This window comes from Chanodichthys erythropterus, chromosome 8 (assembly GCF_024489055.1).
Source record: "Chanodichthys erythropterus isolate Z2021 chromosome 8, ASM2448905v1, whole genome shotgun sequence".
NCBI lineage: Eukaryota > Metazoa > Chordata > Actinopteri > Cypriniformes > Xenocyprididae > Chanodichthys > Chanodichthys erythropterus.
Window position 1 is genome coordinate 39,088,619 of NC_090228.1, and position 17,135 is coordinate 39,105,753.

General features: G+C 39.7%; 1 protein-coding gene across 1 annotated transcript; it reads right to left on the bottom strand.

Moving 5' to 3' along the window:
- Positions 1-1,732: 1,732 nt before the first annotated feature.
- Positions 1,733-8,553, bottom strand: LOC137024913 (gastrula zinc finger protein XlCGF57.1-like). Its single transcript, XM_067392867.1, has 3 exons — positions 8,503-8,553; positions 6,127-6,228; positions 1,733-3,739 (listed from the first exon to the last, which is right to left on the bottom strand). Exons 2-3 carry the CDS (start codon positions 6,209-6,211, stop codon positions 2,784-2,786), a joined length of 1,041 nt encoding a protein of 346 aa, XP_067248968.1. The 5' UTR covers positions 6,212-6,228; positions 8,503-8,553; the 3' UTR covers positions 1,733-2,783.
- Between the last annotated feature and the right edge of the window lie 8,582 nt (positions 8,554-17,135).

Below are 17,135 nucleotides of genomic sequence, written 5' to 3' on the forward strand. Positions count from 1 at the left end.
GGGAACCATGAGTGTGTAGCACAGGAGATAAGAGCATAGGGGATACTATCCGCCACCATGGCTGGGACACAGGAGAACAGGAGGTTCCATCGGCCATTTTAGTAAAGGTGATCCTGACCGCAATGTAGGAGCAGGGAGGAAAAGAAGTTTGGCTAGCCATTGTGGCCGTAACAAGGGAACTTGAGGGAAGCGAGTGGGCTCTGGGCTTATCTCTGGAACAAAAGTGTGCACAGGGTTATGCTCCTGAGAGAGTTAGGGGAGTTAGAATTAGTGAGCTCCCAGCTAAGTTTGGGGCGGTGAGCAGGCTCGTACCTGAGTTTGGAGTAGTGAGTGGACTCTTGGCTGAGTTTGGGGAAATGAGTGCAGTCCTGGTTGTGCTCTGGGGAAACAAGCTGATTCTGGAGCAGACTCTGGACTGAATTCTGGAGAGGACTCATATATTGTCTGGAGCATGAGCAGGCTCTTGAGCTGACTCATAGGTTAGAGTAGACTTGGGAGCGGACTTGTGGTCAGGAATTAAATTTCAGATGAACTCATAGACTGGTTTCTGTAGTGAACTCACAGGAAGGAGCAGGCTTTGGAGCAGACTCGTTGACTGGAGTTGACTTTGATGTGGGCTAAGGGGTTAGAGCAAGCTCCAATGCAGACTCAGGGGGCCAAAACAGGTTTGATACTGAACTCTGGGGCTGGAGCAGACTCATTACAGATCTCTGGGGGTGGAGTGGACTCGTTACAGAGCTTGGGGGCAGAAGCCATCACTTGACTCTGGTCAGGGGCTGGATCCATCATTGGACTCTGGTAAGGGGCTGAAATCATCACTGGATCCTGGTCAGAGGCTGGAACCAAGGTGTGTGTAGCCCAAACACACATAAGAATAGCTACATAAACAGAAAAGATCACCTCTTCGATTCCACTTGGGCAAGCTCTGCAATTTCATGCACTGGAACGGAATGGAGAATTTCACGCCATCAGAAGTCTCCACTCCACAACCTTCTGGACAGAAAGCCACACAAAAAAATGAAGCATTCCTCAATCGAGAATCTCTCAATGCACATCTCCAACCACCTCCGACCCTTCACCTTCTAGCGTCTGTATAATAGAACATTTGGGTTTCTTATTAGAAACTATTTTGAACGGACTACTATTGTTCACTTGTCACTATCTTTATTTGCAATTGTTTTGATTTTCACAATGTGAATGTAGCTAAGAAACATTTGGTTATTGTCAGGCTAGGGGGATTTATGCCTCAAGCAAACTGTCTAGTATGGCAGCTGAGCCCATTAGAGCCTAAGCCTTTCACCAAATCCAAGAATTACCAATAAATGTAATATTCTCACAAGTGGTCCTGATTGAAATAATAATAAAAATATAATTGTAAATATGGAGTCCCCCCAGTGAATCTCAGCCATTTCCAGCCCTGTTTATGTATATATGTTGCACACTCTAATATTTAACTGCAGTGAATTCACTTTTGCAGTGTGCATTCATCATATCATTGCTTGAACAACCTTATGCAACATCACAACATTTATTTCCATCAAGAGGCGCATCAATTTATTATCAAAATCTTGTATTGATAATGCAAGAGTTGAACACTCTGTAAAATCTACTCCAGCACATCCCAAAGAGTTCTTATTGTGAATTCTTTGTGCTCCTTGAACCACATTTTGTCTTGGTGGTAAAAAAAAAAAAAAAAAAAAAAAGAACACAATACATATAAATATTACCAGTTTGTAATCAATTTATTTCCAGTTGTCAAGTGAATTATGTACACAATCATAATCTGGTCACCTTTTTTCAAACATACTGCAAATTTATAACACTGCTATTTACTTATGACATCAAAGTGTGTAACTTTGAAAACTTAGTAAAGAACAGTCCAACGCTCTGATCAACAGGCGTCTTGACACAAACTAATGAGAGGGTCATGCTGCTTTTCAAAAATTAATGAGCATATTTAGTTAAAAAACTGAATATATAGCCTGGTACGAAAATACCATATGAAAAGTTAATGCAGGATTTAAAGGACACAAAGGTACAAATTCGTTTTTTTTTTTTTTTTTTTTTTGACTGTTTGTAAAAACACTTTTTTCTCAACATCGCATCATTTTACATCACAAGAGGGAATTGTTTGCCGGGCTCTGCTTTGACTCAGTGCAGAGTAGGTTGGTATTCAGTAGGAGTGGTCTTGAGTCAGTCTGTTTTTGGTAGTTTATGTACTTTAATTTATCATCGTCATGGTAAATTATTATGTTTGTGGAGATGAGCTCCAGCCTGTCAGGACATCGAGTCCACAGGTAACATGAAAAAGGAAGGTGCCATCTTCAATGCCTGGGTGCGTTTTGTGCAGGTGAAGAGACAGGACTTAACTTCTGCTTTGAAAAACAAGTGATGTGTAGTGTTCACTTTAGACCGGAGGTATGATGGAGTTCAACACATACAATTGGGGCCCATGGGCACTGGCAGGCCTGGACCAAACCTGCTATGTCTTCATTCTTCACTTGGGAGAGAGGACTGTTGTGTTTGATTTAGTTAATAAAATGTGTGCACAATACATATTTGGTTCTGACTCCCTGCCTGCAAATAACTGTCACTTAAATGATCTCTATCTTGTTACACGCTCCAAGTACTGTAAATGCTAAGAAAGAAATATTTTTCTGTGGCCATGAAAAATATACTCTTCTTAGAATTAATTAATAATCAATATTGAGTGTTTACAGGACAAACTTGCTAATTGATTGTAATGTCAACCAGACATTCATACAAGAATCCTCACGTGGTATTCAAGTTTTTATTTTATATTTGAAACTCTTTCCACCTTGACCATATATAAATGGCTTCTCTCCAGTGTGAATTTCCATGTGCCTGTTAAGGCTTCCTTTTTGGCTGAAACTCTTTCCACACTGTTGGCAGGTGAAAGGTTTCTCTCCAGTGTGAATTCTCATGTGGACTTTAAAGTTCCCTTCTCTAATGAAACTTTTTCCACACTGTTGGCAGGTAAAAAGGCTCTCTCCAGTGTGAATTCTCATGTGGCAATTAAGACTTTCTTTTCGGTTGAAACTTTTTCCACACTGTTGGCAGGTGGAAGGCTTCTCTGCCGTGTGAATTTTCATGTGATAATTAAGACTTTCTTTTCGGGTGAAACTATTTCCACACTGTTGGCAGGTGAAAGGCTTCTCTGCAGAGTGAATTATCATGTGGTAATTAAGAGTTCCTTTTTGGGTGAAACTCTTTCCACACTGTTTGCAGGTATAAGGCTTCTCTCCGGTGTGAATTCTCATGTGGTACTTAAGAATTCCTTTTCGGGTGAAACTATTTCCACACTGTTGGCAGGTGAAAAGGCTCTCTCCAGTGTGAAGTTTCATGTGGTAATTAAGACTTCCTTTTCGGCTGAAACGTTTTCCACACTGTTGGCAGGTGAACGGCTTCTCTCCAGTGTGAACTACCAAGTGGTCTTCAAAGTGTCCTCTATGATAAAAACTCTTTCCACACTGAGGACACGTGTAAGGCTTCTCAGTGTGACTTTTCATGTTCCTGTTAAATCTTCTGTTTTGATTGAATCTGTTTCCACACTTTTTGTAGACAAAATTACTTGTAGTCATTGTTTGTGAGGAAGTTTTTTCAGAGTGTGAGTAACTACAAGGTTTTTCTCCAGTAATTAAATCATGATGATTGTTATTTTGATATTTCTCTTCCATTTCATTCAGTACTTCACTCTCCTCTTTCAATGCCATCAGGTCTAAAGCGAAGAAAGAAAGAAAAAGAGTTAAGTTCAATGGCACAAAGCAACAGGCATCCAAACATTTTTACTTGTAAAGCATCAAAACCAACTTATACCCACAAAACTAAACTGTTTGTGTTTCTTAGGCTACATCCACATGAAGTAAGAGCTTGCCCTATCAGATCTTTTTTTTCCCGAGGTATAGATGCCAGATCAGTATGTGGCGCTGTATTTCTGCAATAGAAATACACACAAAAAAAAAAAGAATAAGACTTGGAGCATGCGCATAAACCTTGCACGCTGTATACAAACTTTAGTAAAGCTTTGAAATAAAGCTTTGTTTTAATAAAACTTTAGGTATGGTAGTTTCTGCAACACGAACACAAGCATGTAGTACGATATTTTGTGCTGATAGCGGTGTCTGACTAGGGTCGACACGTAGGGTGATATCATCGTTTCACAAAATATACGGATAGGCTGTAAATAAGAAAACGCAAGGGTGACGTTTTCAGATTTATCCAACCTGGGACTCGGTCAAAAAAAAAAATAATAGCGGTTTCACCTTCTGAAAAGGACGGATCCGTCAGGACTAAATGCCTATACGTTACAAAAGTTGTACAGTTACACAGCCAAACTCATCTCTGTGTGGACGGGGCCTCATTTAGCATGTTTGCTTGTATGTACACAGCTATTTGTTTCACAAACAAGTGAAATTCCAAACAAAAACTTTTTAACTGTCTAACTTGACATTTAAATAAACGTTTTGTAATGACTATTCAACTAAAATCAAGAAGCCATTAGAAAACAGTAAAAAACAACATTGTGTGTACATGTGATTAATTTAAAATACTTAATTTATTATTCCAATATCCAAATATGATACTAAATCCCAGAGAAAAAAAAGGGATTATATTTGTGAAGAGCTGTCTTTGCATTTGATCATTGCACATTATAAACAGAATAAGCAATAGCTAAATTAGCTAGAAACAGTTGAATAGACAAGACTAATAAGAGCAAAACGAATTGCTTATTTGAGAATATCAAGTATAGCTGAGTCCGACATAACGAGCAGTTGTGTTAACTGTAAAGCATCCATCATTTAACAAATTTTAATAAAAACACGGATGGATAATGCAAAATGCTTTCTGACATTATGACAGAAAAAACACAAGAACGAACACATTTTAAACCTAGCACATCAATTTTCATTTCATTCTCTCAATTTCCATTCTCTCTCTGTGCACATTTACAAGCGAGTACAAAATAAATATGTAACAATCAGGTATTTTAGTTATTATTAACACAATAATGTGACACATGTAGGCTGTTTCGTCACTCTGCTAAAAATTCCAGCCAAAACCAGCCTAAGCTGGTTGACTGGTCTTAGCTGGTTTAAGATGGAAGTAGCTGGTTTTAGCTTGTCTCCCAGCCTGGCTTAGCTGGTCAAGCTGGTCTCCCAGCCTGAGTTAGCAGGTGTTCAGCTGGTTTAAGCTGGTCAAAAGTCAAAACCCCTCTAAAACCAGCTATGACCAGGCTGGGAGACCAGCTAAAACCAGCCTGACCAGCTTAGGCTGGTTTTAGCTGGATTTTTCAGGAGGGCAGTCATCAAACAAATCACAGCATTTTCATAATCACTAAGCCATATAGCGATTTAAATTTTATTTAGATGTATTGTTCAACATTTCTTGAGCATTTTCTACCTGTTTACCTTAAGGAGTCAGAAGTACCATGACTACTGTACTGTCCTCGCTTAAGAAATCAGTCAGACGGCGGGAGTGGAAGGGAGATCGAGTGGGATTTTTGTGTTGTTGTCAGTTTGTAGTCTCTTTTTAATGGTAGGCCTTATGCATTTGACTGTCATCCCTGCTTGCTAATTGGGGAATGAACCCATCGCTATGACTGGTCAAACTCTTTTTCTTTTGCTGTTGGTTGATTTGAGTACTGCACGTGCACAGAGGAGTCACCAGCGGGTTTTTCATAGTTTAAAGTGAAAAATCGTACCAGTGTATTTTGAGGTCAAAATGCATACAGGTTGGCAGGTCTGCTGACCCCACAGAGTCAAAAAAAATTCCATCTGCGGAACTGGAAACTTCATAACACCGTTCAATTTTCTATAATCAGTACAAAATTTGAACATCTAATCTGGCTTACTTATTCAACTCACACATCAAGACAATGACTTGCTGCCACCTAGAGGTGGTTTAATTTTTAAAGTACATTTTAATTAAAACATTAAATTAGAAATCATTTCATACTTAAATACTGAAATAAATCTATGAGATTTTTTTTTTTTATTATGTAATTGGAAATTCAGTCTAAATATGTTAATGCCACTTGTGACGCTGCTTCTGTGTCACCTCTGATATAATCAAATGACTGAGTTCAGCTTTGAGAATGAAACCAACCTGTTTGTTCCTCAGTTTCTTCTTGTTTCACACTGAATATTTCTTCGATCTTCACATCTTCACTCTCCTCTTTAATAAACTCCATCTTCACCTGGAGTTTTTCTGTGTTTTAGATGAGAATAATTAACAGAAAGAAAAATAATTCAAACTAAATCTCTGGGTGCGTCATCTCTAGATCAGTAGTTCAGAACATTGGTTAGAGAGTCAGAGTGAGAGTTAATGAACTTAAAGGGTTAGTAATTTATTACTCACCCTCATGTCGTTCCACACCCGTAAGACCTTTGTTTATCTTCAGAACACAAATTAAGATATTTTTGATAAAATAATGACTATTCAACAAATTTTCCACTTCCCTGTCAGTCTGTTACACAGTTAGCGCAACCACAAATGAATAAGCACAGTGAAGGCTTCATTGTTTATTAGGGCTGGGTATTGACACAATTTTCACGATTCAATTTGATTACTATTCATATGCTTTCGATTCGATTCGATTCGATTACGATTATTTTGGATGTAGTATATCAGATACAGTACATGGCAAATTTTCTAGAGGAAATAAATCTCTCAACTAATGCTGAAAACTACACATGCAAGTCAGCTGGTACTACTATAGTAATATTGAAGGTTAAAATTAACTTTATATTATATTTATTTATTTATATACAAACACTTTATTTATAATAAAAACATAATTGAGTGTAATTTAAGTTTAGAATTAAGTAATCATAGTTCTACTCTAATTCATTTTTTTGAAATATAAACATTTAATTGTGGCTGTCATAACTGATTAATTCAAACATGCATTAAATATTGAAGAACATTGAAAATTATAATGAATATGTAATGGTGCATTGCTATATTTATCAGAATGTTGCTTTCTAGAGTCATTTTTCTAGCTGACTAACGTGTTTATGGTCACTGAATATGTTTGTCTGAGGTAAATGTGACGTTACGTGACTTTGTTTACAAGCTGTTTTATTGACGTCTTTCCGAAGTTGAAACAATGATTGAGCGATTACACGAGACATGATACGGATTTCGGTAAGTTGTACTGTGTATTTTAACATACCTTCAGATGTTCAGTCATGTTTATTTCCCGCTGTAACTGGTATTAAAGCGGAGGAGAGGATGTTCACATGCGCTTGTGCTGCCGCTTCTCTTTAACTGAGGCGCTAAAGCGATCTGTCACGCCACATTAAACAGCGCCAAAATGGTATTTATTTTTTGAATCTCATAATAACATGGATGTCATTTGAAATCTGAGACTTTGCTTCATATCAAAAGTAACAAAGTACAAACAATATTGCGATTTATTGGATGGGAGGCTCTACATATTCTATATATTAATATTGAACCACTGTACTCACATGAACTGATTTAAATATGTCTTTAGTACCTTTCTGGGCATTGAAAGTGTTAATTATCTTGCTCTCAATGCAGGCCTCACTGAACCATCGGATTTTATGAAAAATATCTTAATTTGTGTTCTGGAGATGAATGAAGGTCTTACGGGTGTGGAACGACAAGAGGGTACTTTGGTAAAGTTGGTTTTATATTCGCACATTCAGACTTATGATTAATTCAGACTTTCCAATAAATGTGCAATAAATTAATGTTTGCGAATTTTAAGCAGCGACATGATATTGACAACCGTCAACTTACAACATTTTTCACAGCCGATCAAAATAGGCAAGTATTGTTTAAATGGCATATTTACTTGTGAATGTCCACTGAATGTCCAATATAGTGTGATTAACAACGCTATTGAATACGGATGTCCGAATGTGGTGCAAATATAAAACCAACTTTACCCAAGTCAAGAGGGTGAGTAATAAATTACATTATTTTCATTTTGGGTGAACTAACCCTTTAAGACAGAATATTCCACAGCTTCACTATACAGGTATTTGGAGCAGTGTGAGGACTATTTGAATAAATATTTAGACATGATCAAACACTAGATTTTTTTTTAAATATGTGAAATTTAAAAAAGTTAACCTTTCATTATGTTATTTTTAATGATACTCGTATAAGCACACACAAGTGAATACACATAAGAAAACTGTAAAAAAAAAAAAAAGTCAATCTGCATTTAACAAAAGATTTTTAGTAGGCTATACACATATGAATTAATACTGAATCAATATTGAAATCGAGTAAACAGAGAGTGATGGAGAGGCAACATTAATCTCACTCCAACCTGAACTAAAGTTGCCAACCTTACATCACTTATTTCCAATAAATCACGATACACTGATTCAACGAGCGAAACGAGGTCACGAATGTTTGATTTATTGTTCATAGCTTGTAAACATAATTGAATTTACTCAACAGTTTGCACTGATTTAAACACGTTAAATGCTTAAAAACACAAACCTTTCTTCAGCCGAATCACAACAGATGCTGAAGCGCGGCGCAGCCTTATGACATCACACCACCAGACCAAAATAAAAGTCCCGTTGACACTCTGTCTTATGTATATATTCCAAGAAAATATTAAGAATTACCAATGATACAAATGAAAGAGTGTGAGATTCTGTCTAATAGGAAAAACTGTAATGTTTGGGTGTAGAAATCACTTATACCAGATATTACAGTATTAATATGCAAATAGCCACAAATGTGGTTTACAAGTTAAAAATACACGTTAAAAACAGTGTATGACTTAATGAAGCCGAGTTCATATTATGTGTCATTTTGGGGTGGGGGATATGACCAAAATCTTATTTCAAGACATTCTAATTCAAATAACAATAACAGTAACAATATACCACAATATAGATATTTTGGTTATTTAATTTAGCCTATGTTGTTAAAAATAAGAGGCAAATTACGCACAACAGGACAAATTATGAAACAGATCAAAGAGAAATTAAATTAAGTTCAGTAACAGTAGTTTTCTTTAACATGTAGTAAGAAATGCTGACAGGTCATAATCGAATGGGATTGGAATCATATCACATGGGTCGCTCATCTAATGAGAGTGTTTGACGTCCTCTATTGAAACACTTCATCATTGACTCTCTTTGCTCTGATGAAAGTGAAGTATATTAATATATTGAATTATTTGTGTTCATTACAGCACTGAAAGCAACAGCGGGACGATCACATGACAGATATAGAAAGAAAACACTGACATTATTCACCAAAAACACTACATGTAGAAAATCATGGTTTATCATGTCAGGATACTTTCTAGATCAGGACGAGCAGCATGAACCACTGAACAAAGAAACTCCAACAATTCTGACACTTACAGTAATGATGGGATTCATCTGGACTGAGATCAGAGTTCAGCTTACAGTTTTCCTTCTTTCATTCGAACATATTTCTGAGTTATCTGGATTGAACTGATGATGATTTGACTCAATCCTTCTCCTGAACAGGAATGAATTTACAGAAGTGAATGATCTGACAACTCTGAGAAAAGATAAAACAACAAGGTTTATTTCAGGTAAACTGGATTAGATTATAATAATTGTGCTCACTTTCACTGATCAAGAGTTAATGAGCTATAATGAGTTAAGTATAATGAGATGATCTAGGTTTATATATTTCACATTGATTACTACCTTTATAAATTTTATAACAAATTATTTTTTTTTTTATTGAATGATACATTCTAATGAATACTGTAACGAATTAGCTGAAAAGAAATATGAACTCGTTATAATTAATTATACATATTTGAATCAGTTAATCAAATTAACTTAATGTAGCTGAATTAATATTATAATCAATTAATCGGTTCGGCAAGTGATCACTCAGTATTGATCGTCTGTCAACTTCTTCAGAAATTTCTGTGGCCACAGAGAAAATAACTCTTTCTTAGCACGCAAACTTGTGTTGTTAATTTGAATCTTTTGTGGTCGGAGCAGTTGCATATGGCTTATAGGGAGTGAGACCTTCCCGCCCGGCTTGGGGGCCTCATGTGATGCAATCTGTAGTATCAGCAGGAAAAAAGAGAAGAACCAGGAGAGTAAAAAGGCGGTCTGCCCGGGAGTATTTAACTTCCACGGAAAGTTTCTGCCCCTGAGTCTTGGCCTGGCCAATGAGAAAGGTGCAGTTCTCTAGCACAAGATTTCCTTTGTTTGAAAGTGAGTTCATTTGCATTTGAGATATTGAGCTTCAAAGTTTTTGCATTACATATAGCAAAAATTATATGGAGAACAAGTTTCTTTCAAACATGAAAATGACAGAGACCCTAAATGTATTCTAACTGTACAATATCAAAATCCTCTCAAATTTGTACATGGGGATTTTTGGAACAGGTCAAACGCAGATAGAACCTTCTAATTCTAAAAAAAAAAAAAAATTTTGCTATAAGGTTATAAGGTTCTATCTGGCAAAACATTAATTGATTTCAATCGATTTCATATTTTAAATGAATATTTTTTTCTTGTTCAAGCATAAAATGCAGTGCTTAATATTTTTGTCACAGAGTCACAGCCAATGCCCACCAACATCCACGCATCATCACCGGATCTCCACGCTCCACCCTGTAGCGATCTTGTACAGTTATTAATCAATTTATGGGTTAGATATATGAATATAATAATTCATAAAGCTTTATGATTAATTATGACGCATATACCGACCCAGGGGAATTAAACATATTGTGAATTAATTACAATGAATTATATTCAATATATGATTAGTTCTGGTTTAATAATTATTTAGAGAAACTATCAGTTTGTCCAGCAAACTGGTAAGTTTCCCACAAACTATTATAATGGAAATGTTATCCTCTGGCCACGAGGATAAATTCCTATGATAGCATCAAACATAAAGCGATTGTATTAGAATCGAAACGTTAAAGTGACCTGATTTTTGTTGAATGAGCAAAGAACAAACAAGCATGAATATAATGTGTTTAATATATACGAAATGGGTAATACAAAGGTTATACGGCTAAATGTACACAAGTAGATACAAATATATACAAAGTGAACGTAAAGGCAGGAAAAGAGAGAGGTGATCAAAGAATGGCAAATTACACCCAACAGTTACCTCTGAGAGCCAGCAAGGAAACTCAGTATCTATAAGATCTTAAAGAAGTTAATACTTGCATTTGGTTCGGTGTTGTGGTTTAGAGTTTCAGAGTGCTCAGTTTGGTAATGGTCCTTCTTCAGGAGGTTGTTTCTTCGGCGGGTTTTTCAAATGAGGTTTTAAACTGAGGAGTGATATAGCCGCTCGATGGAGCGTCGAAAGCTTGGCGACAGGAAACTTGTGCATCGAAGAGACGCGTGTCATGGTGTTTTAAAGACAACAGACAAGAACGCCTTCTTGATAACGTCCGCCAATAATAGCGTTGCAATTTTGGCGGTTTTCCACTTTCCTTTGTCCTGTCTCACAGCTTGATTTGCATAATTTATGGTATATCAAATCCGGTGTACTTTCTTCATAGTACTATTAAAAATTGAACGATGCATTTGACAGAAATGCAACATACATGAATGAATAGCTCGGATTCACAGCTTTACGGAGAGTTCAAACTCAACAGGTGTCGCACATCATCTAAAGAAGATACACTTTATACTCTAATACTATCGTTTAACATGAAAACTAACCTACTACAGTCAATTCTACACTTCTACACTAGTAACACATAAATGCAACAAGCACTACAATGGCAGATACATTCATATTTGCAGGTACAATCATATTTGTGCATAGAGTCTTTATGCAGGTCTTCGTGTGTGTGTCTGTGGGTGCGTGCGTGTATTTTCTCTTTTATTGCTGTTTGGAATGCGGGCCTGTCTCGTAGTAACCCGATCCGTGGTGTTCGCATCCCCTTTGAAGTCGCGAAGGAAATGTTCAGGAATCTATCGAAGCAGTCATAAAATGAGTCTCGTGATCCATTAGTGTCTGCCAGGACGGAGCCAATGGGAGATTTACAAAACAAAGTTTCCAGAATGGAGGCTTAAACGCAGTTTATGGCGGGACCTGCTCATCTTTGAAACTGTGCAGACCCTACAGTTGTCCGTGTTTTGCGCTCATATACTGGAGTCCCTATTCATGTCGATCCTGACTACAGACTCTTAGTAGTACTGTACAATAAGATTGTTATTTCCCATAACCTGGAAATGAACATTTCTTAGAATTAATAAACAATTAACACTGTGCGTTCATTGGACAACAAGTTAATTGATTGTAATATTAATTTTATTACATTAAGTTAATTGTATTAACTTATCCAAATATTTATAATTAATCATAACTAGTTATGATTAATTATTCATATTTATTTTGAGCTAATTTGCTACAACCCACTCGTTCACAGTCCCCAGAATACTAATCACTTGCACCTGCACCTCATCACCCATGGACTATATAAAGACATTCACTTCCCTCACTCCTTTGTCTGGTCTCATCCTGGACTCCTTACCTTCTACTCACCTGAGCTTCCCCTGTTCTCATCCTGTCGTCTTCTGTCTCCAGTTCTCCATTCTCCGTGTTCTCCAGCATCTGCAAAAGACATTACCCTGTTATTCAGCCAACTACATTTATATTTACATTTATGCATTTAGAAGACGCTTTTATCCAAAGCGACTTACATTGCATTATACTTTACATTTGTATCGGAGTATGTGCAATCCCTGGGATCGAACCCATGACCTTAGCATTGCTAGTGCCATGCTCTAACCACTGAGCTACAGGAAAGCAAATCTGAAATGGCAACTAAGTTGCCATTTCAAAGTGCTTGTTCCATTACTCTCCTGCATCCACCGTCTGCCTGTGTTTGTGCCTCTGTTTAATAACTTTGTGTGTTTCACTCACCTCTCTGCCTCCGCTTGTGTCCTGACAGAAGACCAGACCTCATGCAGAGCAGGGTACAGGCGACTACCATCACCTGAACTCCCAGACAGTGAAGTTCAGCTATACCCTTCCTCTGGTCCCAACGGCTCTAGAACAGCTACGGGGAGCTCGTATCTTCTCCAAGCTGGACCTGCGGAGTGCGTATAACCTCATTCGTATACGCTGGGGGGATGAGTTGAAAACAGCCTTCATTACACCGTCTGGGCACTACAAATACAAGGTTATGCCGTATGGCCAGTCCAACTCTCCCTTCATCTTCCAGAACTACATGAATGAGGTGTTCCGGGAGTTCCTCCACCAGTTTGTTGTAGTCTACATAGACAACATCCTCATCTACTCCCGGAACCTGGCCGAACATCGTCCACATGTCTCCCAGTTCCTTGTGAAGCTCCGTGAACACCATCTCTACCTCAAGCTGGAGAAGTTCCACACCACCTCCATGCATTTCCTGGGCTATGTCATCAACCAACACGGCATCCAGATGGACCAGAGGAAGGTAGAAACCATCCACAACTGGCCATTACCCACAACTGTGAAGGATCTACAACGTTTCCTGGGGTTTGCCAATTTCTATTGTCAGTTCATCCACAACTTCAGCCTCCTCAGTGCACCCCTCACCTTGCTCCTCAAAGGCCGGCCCAAGTCTCTGTCCTGGACTCCATCTGCACGAGAAGCCTTCCATCAGCTCCAAGAAGCCTCCCTCTCCGCTCCGATCTTGGTCCATCCTAACCCTGACCTCCCGTTCATCATGGAGGTGGAGCCTCATCCACCGGGGTCCGAGCGGTGTTGTCACAGCGGCAGGGTGATCCACCACGACTCCATCCATGTGCCTTCTTCTCCAAAAAGCTGTCCCCTGCAAAGCAAAACTATGACATCGGGAACAGAGCTTCTTGCCGGCATTGGAGGAATGGAAACACTGGCTGGAGGGAGCGAACCATCGGTTCAAGGTAATTACAGATCACCGGAACCTCGAGTACCTCAGAGAAACTAAGAAATTCAACCCTTGCTAAGCCTGTTGGGCCCTCTTCTTCCCAAGATTCAACTTCACTGTCTCCTATCATCCTGGAACCAAGAACTGCAAGGCTGATGCCTTATCCCGTCTGTACCAGCCTGATCCTGAGAATACAGATCCCGAAACTGTCCTCCCTCCAGCCTTGATCGTAAGACCCATCCAGTGGTCCATCAACCAGCGTATGTCCCAAGCTAACCACTCCGAACCAGCTCCGCTGGGAGGTCCTGAGGGGCTTCTCTATGTTCCACCAGCCCACCGTCAGCCCCTCATGGACTTAGCTTACACCTCTCCAGGCTCTGGACACCCAGGCAGTTCATGTACCCTCTCGCTCCTGTGGCAACACTACTGGTGGCCCTTCATGACTCAGAATATCTCCCAGTACATCGGAGGATGCTCAGTCTGTGCCATTGTCAATGTAAGGCTTGATTTTCCTGCTAAACGAAAACTGAGATCAAGCATCCTGCAATAAAGCAATAACACTCGCCTAGAGAAGAAGATCTTAGAGAAATAGCAAGGGGCAACGCCTTGCCCTAACTCCAAAAGGACAGCGCCTCCCCTTCCACACACACACACACAAACTCTCCTTCCCCCTGACTGAAAGTTATTCAACACGTATAATGTAACTTGTGTATTTATTGTTTTTCCCTTTTCATGTTTGGTATCATTTTAAAAGTCTCAGTGCGATTGGTAAAATGGTCTCAATTTCACAACAGTCACTAGAATTATGAAGAAGATGGAAAACTAAGGAAAATTCTGTCCTCTTTTCGGGTGGTGTCTCTTCTCCTCTCCCCCAAAACAGGTGTTGGTGTAATAAACATTTACGATCCTTTTGTTCTGGTCCTGGTATAAAAGGTAAAGAGCAAAGCAGTCATGTGGGACCTTCTGTAACCAGAACCCCCATACAGAGATGGGTGAATGTCTGAAGACATTCACGCATCACTGTGTGTATATATGCATTTCTTTGAGTAATCGATGTTATGCATTTATCATTTCTGAATTGGCTTCTAATTATCTAATTGTAATGTAATTGGCATGATCCATTTTTACTTGACAAATAAAATGTTATATTTGATTTACTCTGCATTCTTCTGAAATCATTATGACCGGTAGATTATTGGAGTTCGTTATTTCCGTAAATCAGCGTCAGGGCAGGTCAAACTAGAGAGCCCCATGAAAAGAGCATGTGGGCACATCATGGGACTTTTTGAGTTTGTCTGTTATTGACTTAGCAAGTTGCAGTATCGTGACTAAGAAAACTGTATTTTTGTATGAACAAGCATGTGGCGGGTCAACTCAAATGCATTAGTAAACTCTGCACCCTCTGACTAAGAATCATAAACTGGCGAATTTATGTCCGTGAGAACGCAGTCGGCCGATGCGAAATTTTCTAAGCGATAATGGGTCCGTAATGAAAGAATAATTGAAAATAAGAGATACCCATAATAATCAAATATCTAAATTAATACATAACAAATGATTAATTTCTAATTGGAGACACAACCCTTAGAATAAGAATCATTTGAAATTGGAGTCAGATTAAACGAGTGAAATTAAGTGAACTTCACAGAGACGCTGAAAAGGCATACATGCGTTAACCTTTGCCCAACGCCGTGTGACTCCGTTTTTGGGCCGATGGGGGGTTCCTTACATCAACACTCACAGGAAGCTCCCTGCCATACCACGCAGACCATGTTCACACCTTGGAATTGACTTCATAACAGACTAACCACCATCTAATGACTTCACCTGCGTGCTGGTCATCGTGGACCGTTTCTCCAAGGCCTGTAAACTTCAAGGTCCTCCCACTGCATTCAAAGCCGCCGAAGCCCTGTTCCACAATGTATTCAGACAGTTCGGCCTTCCAGAGGATATCATCTCCGACCGTGGACCACAGTTCATTTACCGTATGTGGCAAGCCTTCTTCAAGCTCCTAGGAGTGTCTGTCAGCCTGTCCTCTGGATACCACCCACAGACCAATGGCCAGACTGAGTGCAAGATCCAAGAGATCGGGAGATTCCTGAGGTTGTACTGCCACCAGAACCAGGACAGCTGGAGCCAGTTTCTACCCTGGGCTGAGTACGCCCAGAATTCCCTCCGGCAAACCACTACTGGGCTCACCCCGTTTCAATGTATTCTGGGCTACCAACCACCTCTCTACCCTTGGTCGGGTGAGCCCTCTGAGATTCCAGCTGTCAACCACTGGTTCCAGCAGAGCGAGAGAGTGTGGGACTCAGCTCATGTCCATCTCCAGCAGGCAGTTAGGAGACATAAGAGGCATGCTGACGCCAGAAGGGGCCCCACTCCTTACCAACCTGGCCAGAAGGTATGGCTCTTGATGCGGGACATCCATCTCCAACTGCCCTGCCTCAAGCTGAATCCCTGGTACATAGGTCCATTCACCGTACAGAAGCAGCTCAACGAGATCACCTACCATCTCAATCTCCAAGCACAGTATCACATCTCACCTTCATTCCATGTCTCACTGTTAAAACCCCACACTGATCCTATGCCCTCTCCTTCCACAGATCCCGGTGGTGATGCGGTACCTCCTCCTCCCGAGCTCGGTGAAGACGAGACCATCTACCAGGTGCAGGCGATCGTCGACTCCCAACGACGGGGTCCACAACTAGAATACCTCGTCGAGTGGGAGGACTATGGCCCAGAAAAACATTCCTGGGTCAACTGTCACGACGTCCTCGACCCCTCGCTCCTCACACAATTCCATGCCGCACATCCGAACCACCCTGCTCCACGGGGTCGAGGTAGACCCCATCGTCGTCGCCCCATCCGGTTGTCAGGAGCCACCCGTGGAGTGGAGGTACAGTCACAGAGTCACAGCCAACACCCACTAACATTCGCGCATCGTCACGGGATCTCCACGCTCCATCCACTCACCTCTCTGCCTCTGTCTGTGTCCTGACAATTTTGTCCAGTGCAGATGATAAATTGGGTAGGAATATGATGGGTAATTTAACACATTATTGCAGGAACCATTTAAGTTGAAGTTTCTTTTGTTTAGACAGAAAGCAGCTACTGTAATACATCTGAGTAGGATTTATTCCACAGAAAGTGGGACAGGTAAAATGGCTTTCTCTCTATACATCAGTATGGCTGAAATAACATGCTAACATTTATTGTTGTAATTAAGACCCCATCAATCAAATTGTTGACTATTTGA